The sequence below is a fragment of the Argopecten irradians genome, chromosome 1 (assembly GCF_041381155.1).
Source record: "Argopecten irradians isolate NY chromosome 1, Ai_NY, whole genome shotgun sequence".
In the NCBI taxonomy this organism is placed as follows: Eukaryota; Metazoa; Mollusca; class Bivalvia; order Pectinida; family Pectinidae; genus Argopecten; species Argopecten irradians.
Genome location: NC_091134.1, coordinates 49,487,053 through 49,504,083, shown reverse-complemented (window position 1 = coordinate 49,504,083; position 17,031 = coordinate 49,487,053). Strand labels below are relative to the sequence as shown.

The window sequence follows — 17,031 nt, the reverse complement described above, 5'->3', positions numbered from 1 at the left end:
CGGATGTCCTAATTAGATTAATAATTCCATCAACTCCTCAGTTGTTATGTATTGCATTTGTTTAACATGCGTGACTTTGGCTCGGGGTCATCCTCGATACTCCAGGGGTTCCGATCACATACGATCTCTACACCCCTGGACTATCTCATAGTAAAACTGAAGGCAGTTCAGAAGAAAATATCTGACCAATCACAGGCCTGCAAAGATTTCCTTTGAAGACTGCAGAGAGAGCGACACCCAACTTCAAAGCCACACAGTCAACCACAGTGTGCCGTTATACGGTTCTTTTGATGTACAAAAGGACTAAATTACCTGTTCTTTCCAGTTGCCTCCAGTTTTACTATGAGATAGTCCAGGGGTGTAGAGATCGTATGTGATCGGAACCCCTGGAGTATCGAGGATGGCTCGGGGTATGGGTACAGCGTTCATGTGGTTCCTGCATAATCGCATTGATTAACGATTTGGAATTTCAACGGTATCAATCAAATACTTAACAATGTCGTAAAATTTATCAATATTTTTTATATGTTTCATAAGGAATGTAGAACAATACATTAATGTCATATTTTGGTTCGTGGTTATGTAACAGAATTAGCCTCGCTGAATTGCAACTTTAATCAAAATATTTAAGAAATGCCTATAATTGTGTCCAGAAACTATAGCTCCAAATAAAATATATTATGAGAATTATGATAATTTATGCATGTCCCTTAAATGATATTTCTTGATTAACACATAAGTTATATGACTATCCTGAAAAGTATTCATTCATGGTACTTGACTAATATAATATTCTTATAGAACAGAGATGTTACGAATCCGATTTCCAGTATTTTCTATTTTATGCCGACGATTTGTTGCGTCTTGTCAAGTCACACTGTTTAAACAATTACTTATCAAAACGACAATTAATCGTTAGTATACAATTCCTGGTTTCTTAGCGTTTTGATTAATTCCTTCTTCAGGTCAAAGTGTATTTCTTTAAATAGAAATTCAATGGTTTAAATAGAATACCAATCGATCATACAGATTTATTAGGCTAAAAAGTATTGGGATGATGTACCGGCGTTAATGCTCTGTTGCTAAGCCAAACCTCCACGTCCTAGTAGCTACAGCAACGGGTAAGTGATCTTTGTTATATTATAATTAAACTACAATAATGCATTAATATATTTTGACCTAATTGAATTCAGAATTATTTGCACCACGTCCCACTGTCAGGTAAATACTGTAAATATGTGTTAGCCGCTAGATTCCGCGTTCCGTCTCAACTCGCCGGAAGGTTTATTGCGTTAAATCTTATTAAATTACTTGTTTCCTATGTCTCCTTAAAATTTGTACTGATTTTTCTTTATCATATATGATCGCGATTTATTGGGTCTAGATAAAAAGGCTGACTACATCCTTGTAAAGCAGGAGCATTAGGAGAAAAGTGTCTATCCACTTTCAGTACCTGATTACCCTATGTTGGTTTAGAGCTCGAAACCTAAAAGTGGATTGCTATTGATGTAATACCTAGGACATACTGTCAAACCTCGATGATTCGAACTTCGATGAATCGAATTTCTAGCTGTATCGAACTCTTTGCCTGGTCCCGAATTTCTTCACTATATAACATTACTAACTAACCCATGTATGAATCGAAGTTTTATGAATCGAAGTTCTCGATGTATCGAACTTTTTTCATGGACCATTTGTTATAGACTCATAGGTAACTGACACTATTATGTGATATAATGATTATAAAGTTTACGGAACGGAGACGACATGTACACAACTACCACAGTTGGTCATGGTAAAAAAACCAACATCGGTCTAATTTCAACCACGAATAATTCGAAGTCTCGTTGTTTCGAAGTTTTTCTGACGGTCCCTTGAACTTCGATACATCGAGGTTTGACTGTAGTTTTAAATAAGGAAAGCATTTAAGACTTACATGCAATGCCCTAAACCACTGGCAACATTATTTACATTGTATATGCTGGAATTACGTTATTGTTACGTCATATTCATAAATCTGACTAAGGCTGCTTAAATCTGACTTACTCATTCTGCTGCGTTCCGTTACACCATTTCGACTTAACATACAGAATCACGGATAGGTAATGATGTTAAGTGGATGTTAATTTTCCTGTGATGTACAGGACATATTTCCCTCTGTAAATCTCACATGAACAAATAAGGCTTACCTATATGATGTGCATGTTTATGTTAATGCTTGACATGACGGTGCACTCGCATCGCACGCTTACATGAATCATACGAAACAAAATATTCTACGAATATTTAATTACGTCTCTATTGCAGTCTATTTAGTACATACGTCTGCTTTGTTTGATGATAGACGTAATTTGACATATAAAAGACCCTCCTTTGTAACTATTGATAATCTTATTGAAGAGCTCTTTTCAATTAACCTGGAAAGTGAACCATTGCCAAGAATCAGCAAGTGATTTCTTCGCAACACAAAGTGAAAAGATATTATGCATGATAAATACATTTTTCATATAACTGACTTGTTCAGTCATGTCATACGACCAAGTCATAAATATCGAAACACATGTGTAATAACACTATTGTGATATCACGGGTAGTTATGACGTCATAATCAATAAGTGACGTTGTACAATGTATTCTTGACTCAGTAGACGGAAATTAAAATTTTGCTTATATTTCCGCGATTAAAAATTATGTGATAAATGAAATTTCACACTACTGCCTATAAAATAGGAAATTTATTAAAATCATTAAATAATTTGATATCAAATCATTGAAATTTCATATTACAAAGCCACACATGTAAGAACCTCTTTTTATGTAAGGTGTTGCAGTTGTTGTGTCGTATTTTGCAGGATTTTATATTTCCTTGAACAATGAGGCATAAGCCTAGTTTTTAGTTTTACCTTATGATATATACCATACATAGCTATGCAGATCCATCAGACTGGTGTAACACTTATGCATTAAGTATTTATAAGGTTAAAAGGAAAACGCCACAAGGCCGCAGTAGGTTTACACAGCGATTGGTGTATGTTGATACATAGTAATAAAGCTCAACTTTAAACAGGAATACGCATATATTTTATTTACCCGTAGACTGACGTTTACTATAGGAATCGATAGATGATATCATTATGATAGATTTGAATACTGATAAATACATAAAACAACTTAAAGGATAAAGAAAGCAATTATAAACAATAACATTGTTGATATTCATAAATATGTGAAAAAGTCATGTTCTGAAAAATAACTTAATTTAGTGGGACAGTAGTTTACATGTTATAAAGAGAATAATATGATAAATTCTAGGTGGCGTTATTCTAATCAATCTTTTATGCTTCAAGTATAATTCCCGAATCTAGACGGGAAAGCCTGTGTGTTGGTGATTCTTAGCATATCAGAGAATCTAATTATCTTATAACAGATTCAAAAAGTGCGTAGGACGAGTGGCGTCATCAACATTAATTAAGAATTGAATTAATTAAGAAAACATGAGTATAGAGATGTCTTGACTACTATCCTGTCATATGAAGAGTTGTAATTACAAAGACAAAGAATATTAAATAGCTTCCGAATCATATGTGGCAGTGTTTATTCATTCGTAATTTTAATCATTGGCACCCAATATGAACCAATATCTAATAACATTCAATCCACGTGTTTCATTTGGAAAATGAAGCACTAAACATGCTCAAAGCTAGTCGATTCTTAAGTTCATTACGCAATATCAACTAAATATTTGCTTTCTATAGCAAGCAATCTTTAACTCGGTCAACAAACTGTTCTTGCATTATAAAAATTAAATACAAATAAATACTAACTTATATCCAATACGTTCCTATCATTTATTGAAAGTTGAACTAAGGACGCATATATAAATTTTCAGACTGATGATCATGTGCATAAAAAACTATTTGAATTCTTTATCTTAAAGATACATCTTTGTTATTGATGAAGGACGAAAACTTTTCGCTAAATCATTTATCGTTAATCAATATTTCAGAGATTTGTTTTAACTTTTTTATACTATTTAAAAACAACGATATAATCACATTGAATAAGACTTAAGGAAGAACAATCCATCAACCTGTGCTATCTACTTCTGATGTAATGATATGTGGTGGAGACAGAATCACATGAATTTCGCTCTTGTCATCCATCCATTTCTGATTGTATGATAGAGCAGTTTATTAATCAAATTAGCATTTCATTGATGTCATGTAAGCTGTACTGGGCGATATTACTCTGAGGAATAGGTGACAGTACATGAGTTTGCACAAGTACCAACATAAGACATAGGTGTATACGACAGGGTTGGGTCATTTCAACGGAATTATAAATACTACCATTGGACTTTCCACACAACATTGGCGTCAGTAAAAATGATAAACATTGAGAACTGTATATACGTTAGTTTACTAAAGAAAAACACAAAATGCATAACGTTTTCAAATATTACCTTCATAAAAATTGATCAAAATATGTATCGTTTTTACCTTTCCAATAGGCTTTTCAGTCGTCATTTATTCTTGTCATCCCATTTTATTGGCTAAATCAACTGTATCTTAAAAAAGAAATTAAAACTAAAAGAAAAATAAGAAAATATGATGATAAAAAAATCCTTTTCCTGTGTTTTCAATAGGTTTTGTACAGTTTATAACTTATACTTCGGAAATCATGATGTTAGAGGTAAAAGGATATACGAGCTCTATAGTGCAGAGACCTGATAATACCAGGAAAGTAAACTTGCTAGTAAATTTGAATTATTTATCGAATATTCCATGAACACATCGCTTTGTAAATGAACGCTCGACTTGCAAATCATCCATCTAATAGTAATTGCAATGTTGAAGGTTCTGACGCACTTATGAAGCTTTGAAAAAGAGTCGATATGATAAATGGATAGGCATGTATACTTGAGTATTACCGTTTCTATTATTTCTTCAGGGGTTGGTATTCCAACTTGTGCATGCGCAGTTGTTAAATATTAAAAATAAATCAAAAAGGGGTTAAAATCTGTAAAGCTATAAACAATCAAAGACAATTATAGTCTTATTATGGAGAATTAATGTTATGTTTCTAAATGAATTCAAATAAGTCACTTATGTATTGCGATCGATTGTCAAATATCTATCGATGATTAACATTAATATCTAACTATATATAGATAAAAATAAATTTGTATTTATTATGGAAATGACATTATTTGAGATAATACGCCAAAAATGCTTACAGACATTTACATTGTTTCCTAAATAAGCCTTTTGAATATTCATTAGAGTCTATTTTTTCAAAAATAGGAGTTGAATAACACCTTAACTACATCACTTGTAAAAAGGTTAACGGAAATATTATCTTGATGAATATGCATTACATGTTTAATATTATGTAAACTCGGTGACATTTCATTTGTATTTAATGCTACTTTTATTCATACTAACTCAGCTTTTCACTGAAATACATACATAATTAAATCAGAGACTCCTTAACAAGATAGTTGACACCAGCGAGAGGCGTGAAGTGACAGCGTCTCTTGTAACCGTTTACATCATCCATTGGATGGTAAATGGTAGGTGTAACGCCTTCTCTGGGTCACCCTGTCTCTAGGTATATATAATCAGCCGTGAACAGGACAGGTAATACACTTAACTGTGGTGCCCGATCACTTGTGATAACTGTTTTACCCATTCTACCACCAAGATGGGGCCAACTCACAAGTATGTGGATCCAGAGATCGCCAATTCTAAGGTAGGTTCTACCGACTTGGATTATTTCTACACTCAATTGGAAAATTGTCATAAATGAGAAATACCATTACAGTGATACGTAAGTGCAAATTTCTTCACTGAATCAGATATAAACAGCCTGGATAATAAATGACAATGTAGATAAATTAATCATGCAGAAGTAACAGTTTAATAATAATCAAAAGGCAATAAAGATGTCGAAACATAACATTATCAGGTAAATTAAAGCATATTATACAAATATGAAAAATCTTTCAAAATGCTTTAATTATGTTAAATCAAAAAGTTATAAAAACCGTGTTGAAAACCGTCTACTCTTTTGTAAGAGCTGTCATCTTAAATTTACCTTTGGATGTTATTGAAAATATAAGTATTTTATTCAGGAATTACCGAACAATTGTTGTTATTAAATTATATATCAAGTTTGCAAGCTTAAAATTCAAAAGCGCCTATTTTTCATATTTTTTATAAATATAAAGCATATCCATTTCAAAGATCTCAAAGATAAAGATCGCTTCAAATAATTGCAAACAAAAAAGTAACCTGAGATTAGAATTAGGTCATGTTGTCGTTTAAAAGCTTGCTCTTCCGGTAATAGGTTTGTGAAGTGTCTTGTGTGATTAAATACCTTTTCCGCTGATATATAAATTAAATGCTGACTTGTCATAAGAAATAATCATGACTTTAGTTTTTGTCAGTGATCATATTATGAATTTAAAACAATACCTTTGTAACTCGTGTTATAACGACGCGTACCGCTTGTCACTTTGGTGACGAATAGTCGCCACCAGTTAGTGTCCGCAGTGTACAGACATCATATAACACTTTACCTAGGCCTAACGCTGCCATTTTTTTGCATGATGATTTACTTTCATATTGACTGATTGAGAAGAGTATCACTCCTACACAACTATGTCTATTTAAGTAACAATGACAAAACACTGTTAGGGGGATCTTTGTTGATATAGTGTACACGTATACCATCTGTACGGTTCTTTATATTTAACAGAGACCTCAATATTGGGATATATTTAGACACATGTGTCTTGCTAACACTTACACGAGTGTTCTATAGTATATTAGTAATAGTATTCCAATGTTAATTGTGATCATTATCTGTATATCTCAATAAGAAAAAAAGCATCGACGAACAAAAGCGCTAGAAGACCTGGATTTTTTAGAAAACGAGTAACCACTGTATGGTAAGCTTTCGGTTTCGCTCTTTCAGTTCAATAAGCATTCTGTACAATTACTTTTTGATTTTCAGTCGTGATCCAAAGACTTTATTCTTACGAAATCAAAAATAAATTGTGCAAGTATCTTGTGTAAAAAATGTTAAATCACTCATAATGTTAATATATAGATATTATTGTTAGTGGTTATTAATAATAATAGTAGAACAAATTTAACAATTAAAGTTTGTAATCTTAAACGCACCAACTTCTTACTTTGGCCTTTGTTTTGTGTGTTCTGTATTTGAATAAAAATAACATAAGCTGGTTACAAGATCAGCAAAGTGAATCTGGGAATAAATATCAATATAATCACTAGAACATTGCGTGAGGTGAAATGTCATTACAAATGGTACCTCCTTATATAAAATCTGTAAGATCAATTGCCATATATATTCCTTATCTTTAACCTATTTCTTCCTAATATCGCTTACATTCTTATAATCAAAGTACTCAAAGTACTGCAAATACAACGCAGCAGAAACAGAAAAATAGAATGAAATAAAATGAATTTCCAAAATCAAAACATATAAACCATATCATAAAGACTTTTGATATCAATTATTTCAAGAACATTCAACTGATCACAGAAAATACATATGTTTTGTTTGACATTTTTCTTAATTAAAGTTCCTACATGAAAATTACAAAGAAAACATAAGTCTTCATTAAAATGAGTTTTTATCCTTAATATACTCTTGTTTCTTATGTTGCACATATACACTTATATTGGTAAAACCATGTACATATGAGGGCAGCCTTATAAGTTATTTTGCCTTTACCTCAAATCTATGTTTAATATTCATTTAAAAAAATTATTTTAAAGTACACAAAAAGGGCATGTGAATAGCTTACTTTAAAATTCTTATGTCTATAAGCCTTAGATAGTAAGTCCAATTTGAATTATCATTAACAGAGATTATGTAATTTGGACAGAGGAGTCACCAGCAGGCAACAGTTGACCTAGATGGGCTGTGTATTATATAACACTCTGTGTATTCTATACACACTCTGTGTGTTCTACCAATCAGAAGGCAGTCTTCCCATGACTACTGATTGGTCCAAAGGAATATTATTCAATGAATAGGGAATTTATGAATGGAAGTTTATGAATGAAATGGTTCAAAAGGTCACCACTAGATGTCATTGTAGGGCAAGTCCTACTCAGTCCTACACATCAATAGTAAACCGGATAGCATTAATACAAACGCTAGTCGCGTTGTATTAAAAATCAGGTATACACAAAATATAACCTTGACCTTCAACCTATGATTTTTTTTCATATGATCCGTAGCTACATAATGTGAAACATTCGTGAATACTTCCTCTTGTGGTTTGAACATTCAAATTACCTAATGGACAGAAACAATACTGTGGTTCATCTTTGTAACAATATCTCCACTATTGTTTTGGGCAAAATGTTTTGTTTTTATATTCCATAGCAACCACAAACCCAATTCTACACAGTGATAATTCAGTGTTATACAGTAGTCTTGACTGCCTTACCTCCTTGTATAGGTCATGTATGCCCCAGTAGAAAAAGCGCACTGATACACAGCCAAACCGTAGATGGGGACTCATGCTAGTTGGAGGACCAATTAGGTCTGGTAAAAACTGATTAGGCAGCATGATCTTATCTGTCATAGGCTGAAACCAAAAATTGTATTTTTTTCAAAGATTTTCAGAACACATCTGCAATATTGTATAAAATACTTACTGGTGAGTCCAGTATGCCATGTCCAGCAATGGAAATTAGTCAATTAAATCAAGGACGTATATGAGAAGGGTAAGTCACACTGAGTTTTGGGCAAAGACAGCGCAGGCGCTTTTGTGTTTGTGCACTGACCGTGACGTTGGGCGACGACTGATTTCCTTTGATATCTGCCGCCGCAGCCTTTGATGTAGCATGGGGGTGCGAGGGTTACCTTCTTACTTTCTGAAGCGTGCTGCCATTTCATAAGCGGTCGTGTTTTTTTAACGAAAGTTTAAGACATTTCTTCTATATCTTCCGTCTTTAAAGCAAGTCATAAACGTTGTGTAATTTCATTTACTTTACAGTGGTGTTTCGTTTGACTCGATAAGACAAGTATTTGTTGAGAAAAACGGTTTTTATTCCCGGTTCATAAGTGTCTCGCGTGGTGTTTAGTAGTGTAAAGAGACAGACACGAATCCTTCTCACTTATAAATCCTTGATTAAATATCCTAATATTTACCATGTCCAGCAATGGAAATTAGTCAATTAAATATCCTAATATTTGCCATGTCCAGCAATGGAAATTAGTCAATTAAATGTTCTTATATTTGCCATGTCCAGCAATGGAAATTAGTCAATTAAATATCCTAATATTTACCATGTCCAGCAATGGAAATTAATCAATTAAATATCCTAATATTTACCATGTCCAGCAATGGAAATTAGTCAATTAAATATCCTAATATTTACCATGTCCAGCAATGGAAATTAGTCAATTAAATATCCTAATATTTGCCATGTCCAGCAATGTAAATTAGTCAATTAAATATCCTAATATTTACCATGTCCAGCAATGGATTTACCATGTCCAGCAATGGAAATTAGTCAATTAAATATCCTAATATTTACCATGTCCAGCAATGGAAATTAGTCAATTAAATATCCTAATATTTACCATGTCCAGCGATGGAAATTAGTCAATTAAATATCCTATTATTTACCATGTCCAGCAATGGAAATTAGTCAATTAAATATCCTATTATTTACCATGTCCAGCAATAGAAATTAGTCAATTAAATATCCTAATATTTACCATGTCCAGCAATGGAAATTAGTCAATAAAATGTTCTTATATTTGCCATGTCCAGCAATGGAAATTAATCAATTAAATATTATAATATTTTTCATGTCCAGCAATGGAAATTAGTCAATTAAATATTCTAATATTTGCCATGTCCAGCAATGGAAATTAGTCAATTAAATATCCTAATATTTACCATGTCCAGCAATGGAAATTAGTCAATTAAATATCCTATTATTTACCATGTCCAGTAATAGAAATTAGTCAATTAAATATCCTAATATTTACCATGTCCAGCAATGGAAATTAATCAATTAAATATCCTAATATTTACCATGTCCAGCAATGGAAATTAGTCAATTAAATATCCTAATATTTACCATGTCCAGCAATGGAAATTAGTCAATTAAATATCCTAATATTTACCATGTCCAGCAATGGAAATTAGTCAATTAAATGTTCTTATATTTGCCATGTCCAGCAATGGAAATTAGTCAATTAAATATTCTTATATTTGCCATGTCCAGCAATGGAAATTAATCAATTAAATATTATAATATTTGCCATGTCCAGCAATGGAAATTAATCAATTAAATATTATAATATTTGCCATGTCCAGCAATGGAAATTAGTCAATTAAATATCCTAATATTTACCATGTCCAGCAATGGATTTACCATGTCCAGCAATGGAAATTAGTCAATTAAATATGCTAATATTTACCATGTCCAGCGATGGAAATTAGTCAATTAAATATCCTAATATTTACCATGTACAGCAATGGAAATTAGTCAATTAAATATCCTAATATTTGCCATGTCCAGCAATGGAAATTAGTCAATTAAATATCCTAATATGTACCATGTCCAGCAATGGAAATTAGTCAATCAAATGTTCTTATATTTGCCATGTCCAACAATGGAAATTAGTCAATTAAATGTTCTTATATTTGCCATGTCCAGCAATGGAAATTAATCAATTAAATATCCTAATATTTACCATGTCCAGCAATGGAAATTAGTCAATTAAATATCCTAATATTTACCATGTCCAGCAATAGAAATTAGTCAATTAAATATCCTAATATTTACCATGTCCAGCAATGGAAATTAGTCAATTAAATGTTCTTATATTTGCCATGTCCAGCAATGGAAATTAGTCAATTAAATGTTCTTATATTTGCCATGTCCAGCAATGGAAATTAGTCAATTAAATATCCTAATATTTACCATGTCCAGCAATGGAAATTAATCAATTAAATATCCTAATATTTACCATGTCCAGCAATGGAAATTAGTCAATTAAATATCCTTATATTTACCATGTCCAGCAATGGAAATTAGTCAATTAAATGTTCTTATATTTGCCATGTCCAGCAATGGAAATTAGTCAATTAAATATCCTAATATTTACCATGTCCAGCAATGGAAATTAGTCAATTAAATGTTCTTATATTTGCCATGTCCAGCAATGAAAATGAATCAATTAAATGACCTAATATTTGCTAAACACAATAAAGCAAATTATTTAGGATTTAATGAGTAATAATTTGGTCTATTGATGTATTGTCAATAAGATAACATTTTTCATCTTACATACCTTCCTCTCATTCTTGAGTCGTTCCTCCAGCAGCTGTAGCGCCTTTGTCTCACCCCCCAACCAATCATTGATACGCTCCATCTGTTCCTTACACTCCGGCTCATATCCTGATCAAGCAATCAAGACTGACTTTAAATGACATATCAGAAATTGTTAGAATAGAACATGCCAATCTAATGTAAACAATTTGGATTGGCAATGACATCAGTTAAACCATATTTTTGAAAAGGAATGGCTGCAACACATACGTATTCATGACTTGTCTCCTTGGGGAAGACTTAATTTCAGCTTTTCACGGCTATACCATACTGAAGCATTCTACTGCAGACATCAAGCCAAGACATTTCATCCACCCCAGTCATAATTGACAGATTGCCAGGCAGTTAACAAAGCCAAGCCTCGTGCTTGCACATACACATGTTCTCATTCAATGTCAGAACAAACATCATAGCATATACAATTAATACAGCAAATACTGCAAAGTCACCTGCTGTTTATCATGACAACTGAAAAATCCTACTCCCAAAGATACTGACAACTTTGTAAAAGTAGAAAAGACCTACCTAGATCTTTGACACTGGGGAGAGCAAACTTTTCATCAAAGTTGTTGGGCACAGGTTTGTTGACTATGCTCAGATCAGGGACTGGTATAGGGCGGTCTGGTGGGCCAAGCAGTTGGGTGGTCAGATCAAAATGTCGGAAGGTGACTGGTGGAGTACCGCCATTCTTTTCTATAACCCTATTAAAAAGTAGTAATATGACCATTTCTTCAAACTTTCTCATAACTATTTCTTCAAACTTTCCCATGACCATTTCTTCAAACTTTCTCATAACTATTTCTTCAAACTTTCCCATGACCATTTCTTCAAACTTTCTCATGACCATTTCTTCAAACTTTCTCATGACCATTTCTTCAAACTTTTTCATGATCATTTCTTCAAACTTTCTCATAACCATTTCTTCAAACTTTCTCATGACCTTTCTTCAAACTTTCTCATGACCATTTCTTCAAACTTTTTCATGATCATTTCTTAAAACTTTCTCGTGACCATTTCTTCAAACTTTCTCATGACCATTTCTTAAAACTTTCTCATGACCATTTCTTGAAACTTACTCATTACAATTCATCCAACAAAATCATCCCACTTGACTTAAAAATTTTGTATTTACACCATAAGTCGAACTGAACCAGATACTTTAGTTTATGAGTAATAAAGAGTTATCTTCTCTTGACATGTAATAAAGAGTTATCTTCTCTTGTTGACATGTGGTGGCTTCAATATATTGTTTAGGGGAGTAATACTGTAATTTTTTATCAAACATTGTTTTTCTCCAAGCAATACAAAAACTGTTACAATCAATACCTTATTCTGAGGGTACATGGCTCTGCATTACCTCAAGAACTTATAATTACATGTATGTAGGTAGACCTGAAACTTATTTGGATAGCTAATCATAAGACAGATCATGAAAGGCCATTAAAGCCGAAACGTACAGTGACAAGTCCCATAATGATCCCTGATACTCACTGATGGTTCTGATACTGTTATCACATAATGGGACAGGGTCTATGTGTATGAGTTATTCCAGATACCTACTGAGCTGGGTCCCACAATGTATGAGAGATCCTGGAGATAAGTTCGATACCATGCTCCTTACAAAGTTCCTCCACCTCTTTGTCACGAGCCTCCCATATAGGTTCTACCTCTGCCTCGTATGTCAGGCGGGTCACATTCCACTCCTGTCACAATCAAGTCAAACTGGTATAATTTCTATATACCTTGACATATTTTACATGTAGGACAGTCAACAATGTTCATCTCAAAACGATTGATTAGTTTTTGACGATACTAGGTAATTTCTTATTGAAACCTTAGATATTCACAGTCAAAATCACTAATATATCAGTTTCAACATTTGATACATCTTTGACAAATGTAACCTGGAAAGTTGGGGCCATAAGACAGAAGAAATTATTTATGCTCGAAGTTTGCATGTTGTGATTTACAAAATACACATTGTACTGACAGGAAGTTTATAAACCCGAAACAGATTCAATCTAATTATCATTAGACTTGTTATTCCGCTCACCTGCGATGTTCTACAATACGCTCCAATACAAGATCTAACAACTCCTCGTTCTGGGTCACCTCTGCATGACTCCCTGGCCTACAAACGGAACATCTCGGGATGTATTGTCAGTTTTTTATACTTCCGAGAGAATCAACCAAACCAAAGGTTCCGTAGGCGAGATGCTGATTGGCTAACCACAGAGGTCATGCTGAGGTGACCCTGAATGGAGAGTTGTTAGATCTTTTTGTAGAGGACGTATCTTAAAGAATCGTAGTGTAGCAGACTTTTAATTCGAATGGAAACTGATTTTAAACTCATTATAGCATTACCTTTACAAAACCTTCATTTTCCCAGACAAACAAAATGTATGATATACATATATAACTCATACCTGTAGCAAACCTTTCAATACATCCCTTGCCTGCCCGTGAAAGGTGTATAATCGGCCTCCACTCTTTTTAAAAGTATTGTCTAGATCCTCAAGACTTTCATGTAAAAAGCGCATACGGTTGAATCCAGAAAATTTGGTTCCTGTGATAGAAAAGGTTGCAGATTGCAAAATAAGAGATGTGCATTTAGAAGTTGTTATAGAAGCATGCATTGTGTCATTTTTTTTTATTTTCTCACTGTATTGAAAATTGATAACAGTACAATTTACATCTGCTAACATAATATTTATCATATAAGAATATCTTACTTGAAAAGATGAAAGTCATGTATAATACTAATTTACTTAGATTGTATATGTACATTAACTTACTTGTATATGTTTAGGATTTTAATACTGAAGTTTTAAAAAATGCTGTCGAAACATATATACTATTTCCTTAAAAAAATCAGCTGGTTTCAGAGATGGTAATTACCAACCAGTGGTTTTCATCAGCAACCGGCTTCTATTAGCGCTGTCAACATTTGAAATCCTGGATTAAAACTTCACATTTACATATTGGTAGAGATATAATATCCACCAATTTAGGAACAACCGAAGCTACAACCAGCAAAGACAATCAAGAGGAATCATTACAAGCTTAAACAAGGACATAGTCATTCAGACCCCCCCCCAATGGAGATATCAAAGCTGATTGTGGAGACTTATGTGTATGAAAAAAACCCAGGAAAAAGGAAGTTGAGCTAAAGAAAGATGGAGTATAATTCAAGTAGAGGGGGGCTGCAATTGTTGAATCAGGTATACAGTCTTGACATTTATATTAGACTATATACACAAAGATGGATGGAGTTTTGCAAAGTAACATTTACCATTTACCATGATATTTTCAGCAATGTTTCCAAGGTAACGGAAAAGGTGCTGGTTTTAGAGTTGTGCTCCGGAAACGATTCTTACACAAAAATCTGCCATTTTCAGCAATGTTTCCATGGTTACAGAAAAAAAATACAAAAAGTGAAAACCTTAAAATAGCAAAAGGCACTACAAGACCATAAGACTAATGTGCCTATGGAGTTCCGTGCATATATCTCAACCGGTTTTCCAGTTATGCTGCAGAAACGAACCTGGTACAAAAATATGATATTTTCAGCAATGTTTCTATGGTTACGGAAAAAGTGCAAAAAATGAAAACCTAAAAATAGCAAAAGGCACTACTATACCATAAGAACAATGTGTCTATGAAGTTTCGTGGAAATATCTCTACTGGTTTTAGAGTTATGCTCCGGAAACCATTCGTACGGACGGACGGACGGAACCCATTTGTATATCCCTCGCCAACTTCGTTGGGCGGGGGATAACTATAGCTTCCTTTGATGTGGAGTTCAGCCAAACTACCGCTTTCTTTGATGTGGAGTTCAGCCAAAGTTCAGCCAAACTGCCAAAGTATAATATGGATACAATCAAGAGGCATCATTACAAACAAGCTAATACATTGAACTAGCTTCCTTTGATGCGGAGTTCAGCCAAAGTATAATATGCATACGTTATGCTATAATTTATTGATAAATTGCTTTGTATATGTACCTGACACTTCTCCATCAAATATAAAGATGGGGTAAAACTCATCACAGTTTTCTAATGCATCACAGATGGCTGGGTTGTCATGGATACGAAGTCCATTCCTGAACCAATGAATAGCCACGACTTTCTGTTTTCCTGATTGCTTCTCCATTAATTTTTACTTTACCTGAAAAAAAAATATGCAGCATTGTTTGTATGATTTAGTAATAGTAATTTTTAAATCTATCCATAGATAATGAATTATTGCCCATTACATAAGTTCCCATTCACATGATCCACATCTTTACTGTAAAGTTGTGAAGATTGTGCATGGAAAAAGTATTTCCAGTATACCCAACTTCAATACAGATATGTAAATATTTGGATGGATTTGGTGACCTTTTTGGACTTTCGCATATTCATACTCATACTGGTTTACATGAAGAATTCTGGTTTTGGTAAAGTGGAATTTAGTCTAAGAAATACGTCTTGTCAGGTTGCATTTTTACATTGGTGACAGTTGACATGGAAACAATGCTAGTTCATCGAGGGGAGAGGCTTTACTTTCATTTGATTATGGTCAGGGGTTAGCGCGAACGCAGACCCCCACACTAAAAAATAGCGTACCCGAGTAATCCGCATTTGGGATTATCGCAGGGTTCAGCCCGACCGGAGTGCAATGGAAGGGCCTCGACCTGGGGGAACCGCCTTGCTGATCACGGTATCCCCTGTACCAGGTAAGTATGTTTGTTAAATTGTAATGCTACTTAATATATTGCTCGAAAGACGTTTCTACCCAGTCCCATTTGTATTAGCATCCAAAACATTATATTTATAATTTTAACTACAAGGAAGTGTTTGACGGATTGAAAAGGTAAATATTTTCTTTATAATGATATTTAGAAGATTCTTGCAGATATCTTTGTTAAATTTTCGCCTTGAATATCGTGTATTTGCAAATTTTCTTCAATAAGTTTTACAATATTATATAATGGACTACTACTGCCACCTGGTGTCAAGATGTAGTACACTATAGTCTATATAGTCTCAATCAAGTGGAGATAACTGTGTAAGGGTAGACGTCATAGTGTGGAAAAGAACTGTTATCCGACACTGCAAAGTGCTATTCATATATCGTTATAAAATGCATGTATTATATGAAGTAATCTTGCATTAACATTGGCAACTTGTGTATTTCATTACAGATCGTATTCATAATGTTCTTCATAATAGTATCACTGTAAACAATGATCTACAGTGGTTGCAGGTGCCCGTAGCTTTCGTAAACACATATTAGTCTAAATCTATATGTATCCTTTTAAGTATGGTCACTATGGTGTCTATTGTTTACAGTGCTATGTTATAAACTGTTTTAGATATAAACAATACAGCAAGATTCTTTACAATACCAGCTACGTAGACATCATATCTAAGTATCTGTTAAGCCTAATATACTTACATGTAAACGGTTTCCCCTGCTCATCGACCTGGAAAGATTAACGGCCCTCGCCCGCTTGACATCCATCGCCTAGGTCGTGATACGTCTGTTCTTTCAGGTTAGAAACACCCGCACGTGTATCTCCATGTGCTCGTTCGCGTCGGAGTCTGGTTACATGTATCTATTGTAATTTGAGACTACGTTAGCCCAGAAATTTAAA

General features: G+C 33.6%; 1 protein-coding gene and 1 non-coding gene across 3 annotated transcripts; both read right to left on the bottom strand.

Moving 5' to 3' along the window:
* Window positions 1-8,368: 8,368 nt before the first annotated feature.
* LOC138331249 (cryptochrome-1-like) lies at window positions 8,369-16,963 on the bottom strand. Of its 2 annotated transcripts, XM_069278757.1 has the most exons (8): window positions 16,833-16,963; window positions 15,398-15,560; window positions 13,820-13,959; window positions 13,447-13,524; window positions 12,954-13,096; window positions 11,919-12,094; window positions 11,356-11,462; window positions 8,369-8,629 (listed from the first exon to the last, which is right to left on the bottom strand). In XM_069278757.1, the coding sequence occupies exons 2-8, from the start codon at window positions 15,543-15,545 to the stop codon at window positions 8,384-8,386; spliced, it is 1,038 nt and encodes a 345-aa protein (XP_069134858.1). In that variant the 5' UTR covers window positions 15,546-15,560; window positions 16,833-16,963; the 3' UTR covers window positions 8,369-8,383. The 2 variants fall into 2 exon arrangements, with proteins under 2 accessions (XP_069134858.1, XP_069134866.1); XM_069278765.1 differs by lacking the exon at window positions 13,447-13,524 and having other exon boundaries at window positions 16,833-16,946.
* On the bottom strand, window positions 15,955-16,118 carry LOC138311167 (U1 spliceosomal RNA). The gene has a single exon (XR_011206538.1). It is a non-coding gene; the product is annotated as a U1 spliceosomal RNA (small nuclear RNA).
* Window positions 16,964-17,031: the final 68 nt, after the last annotated feature.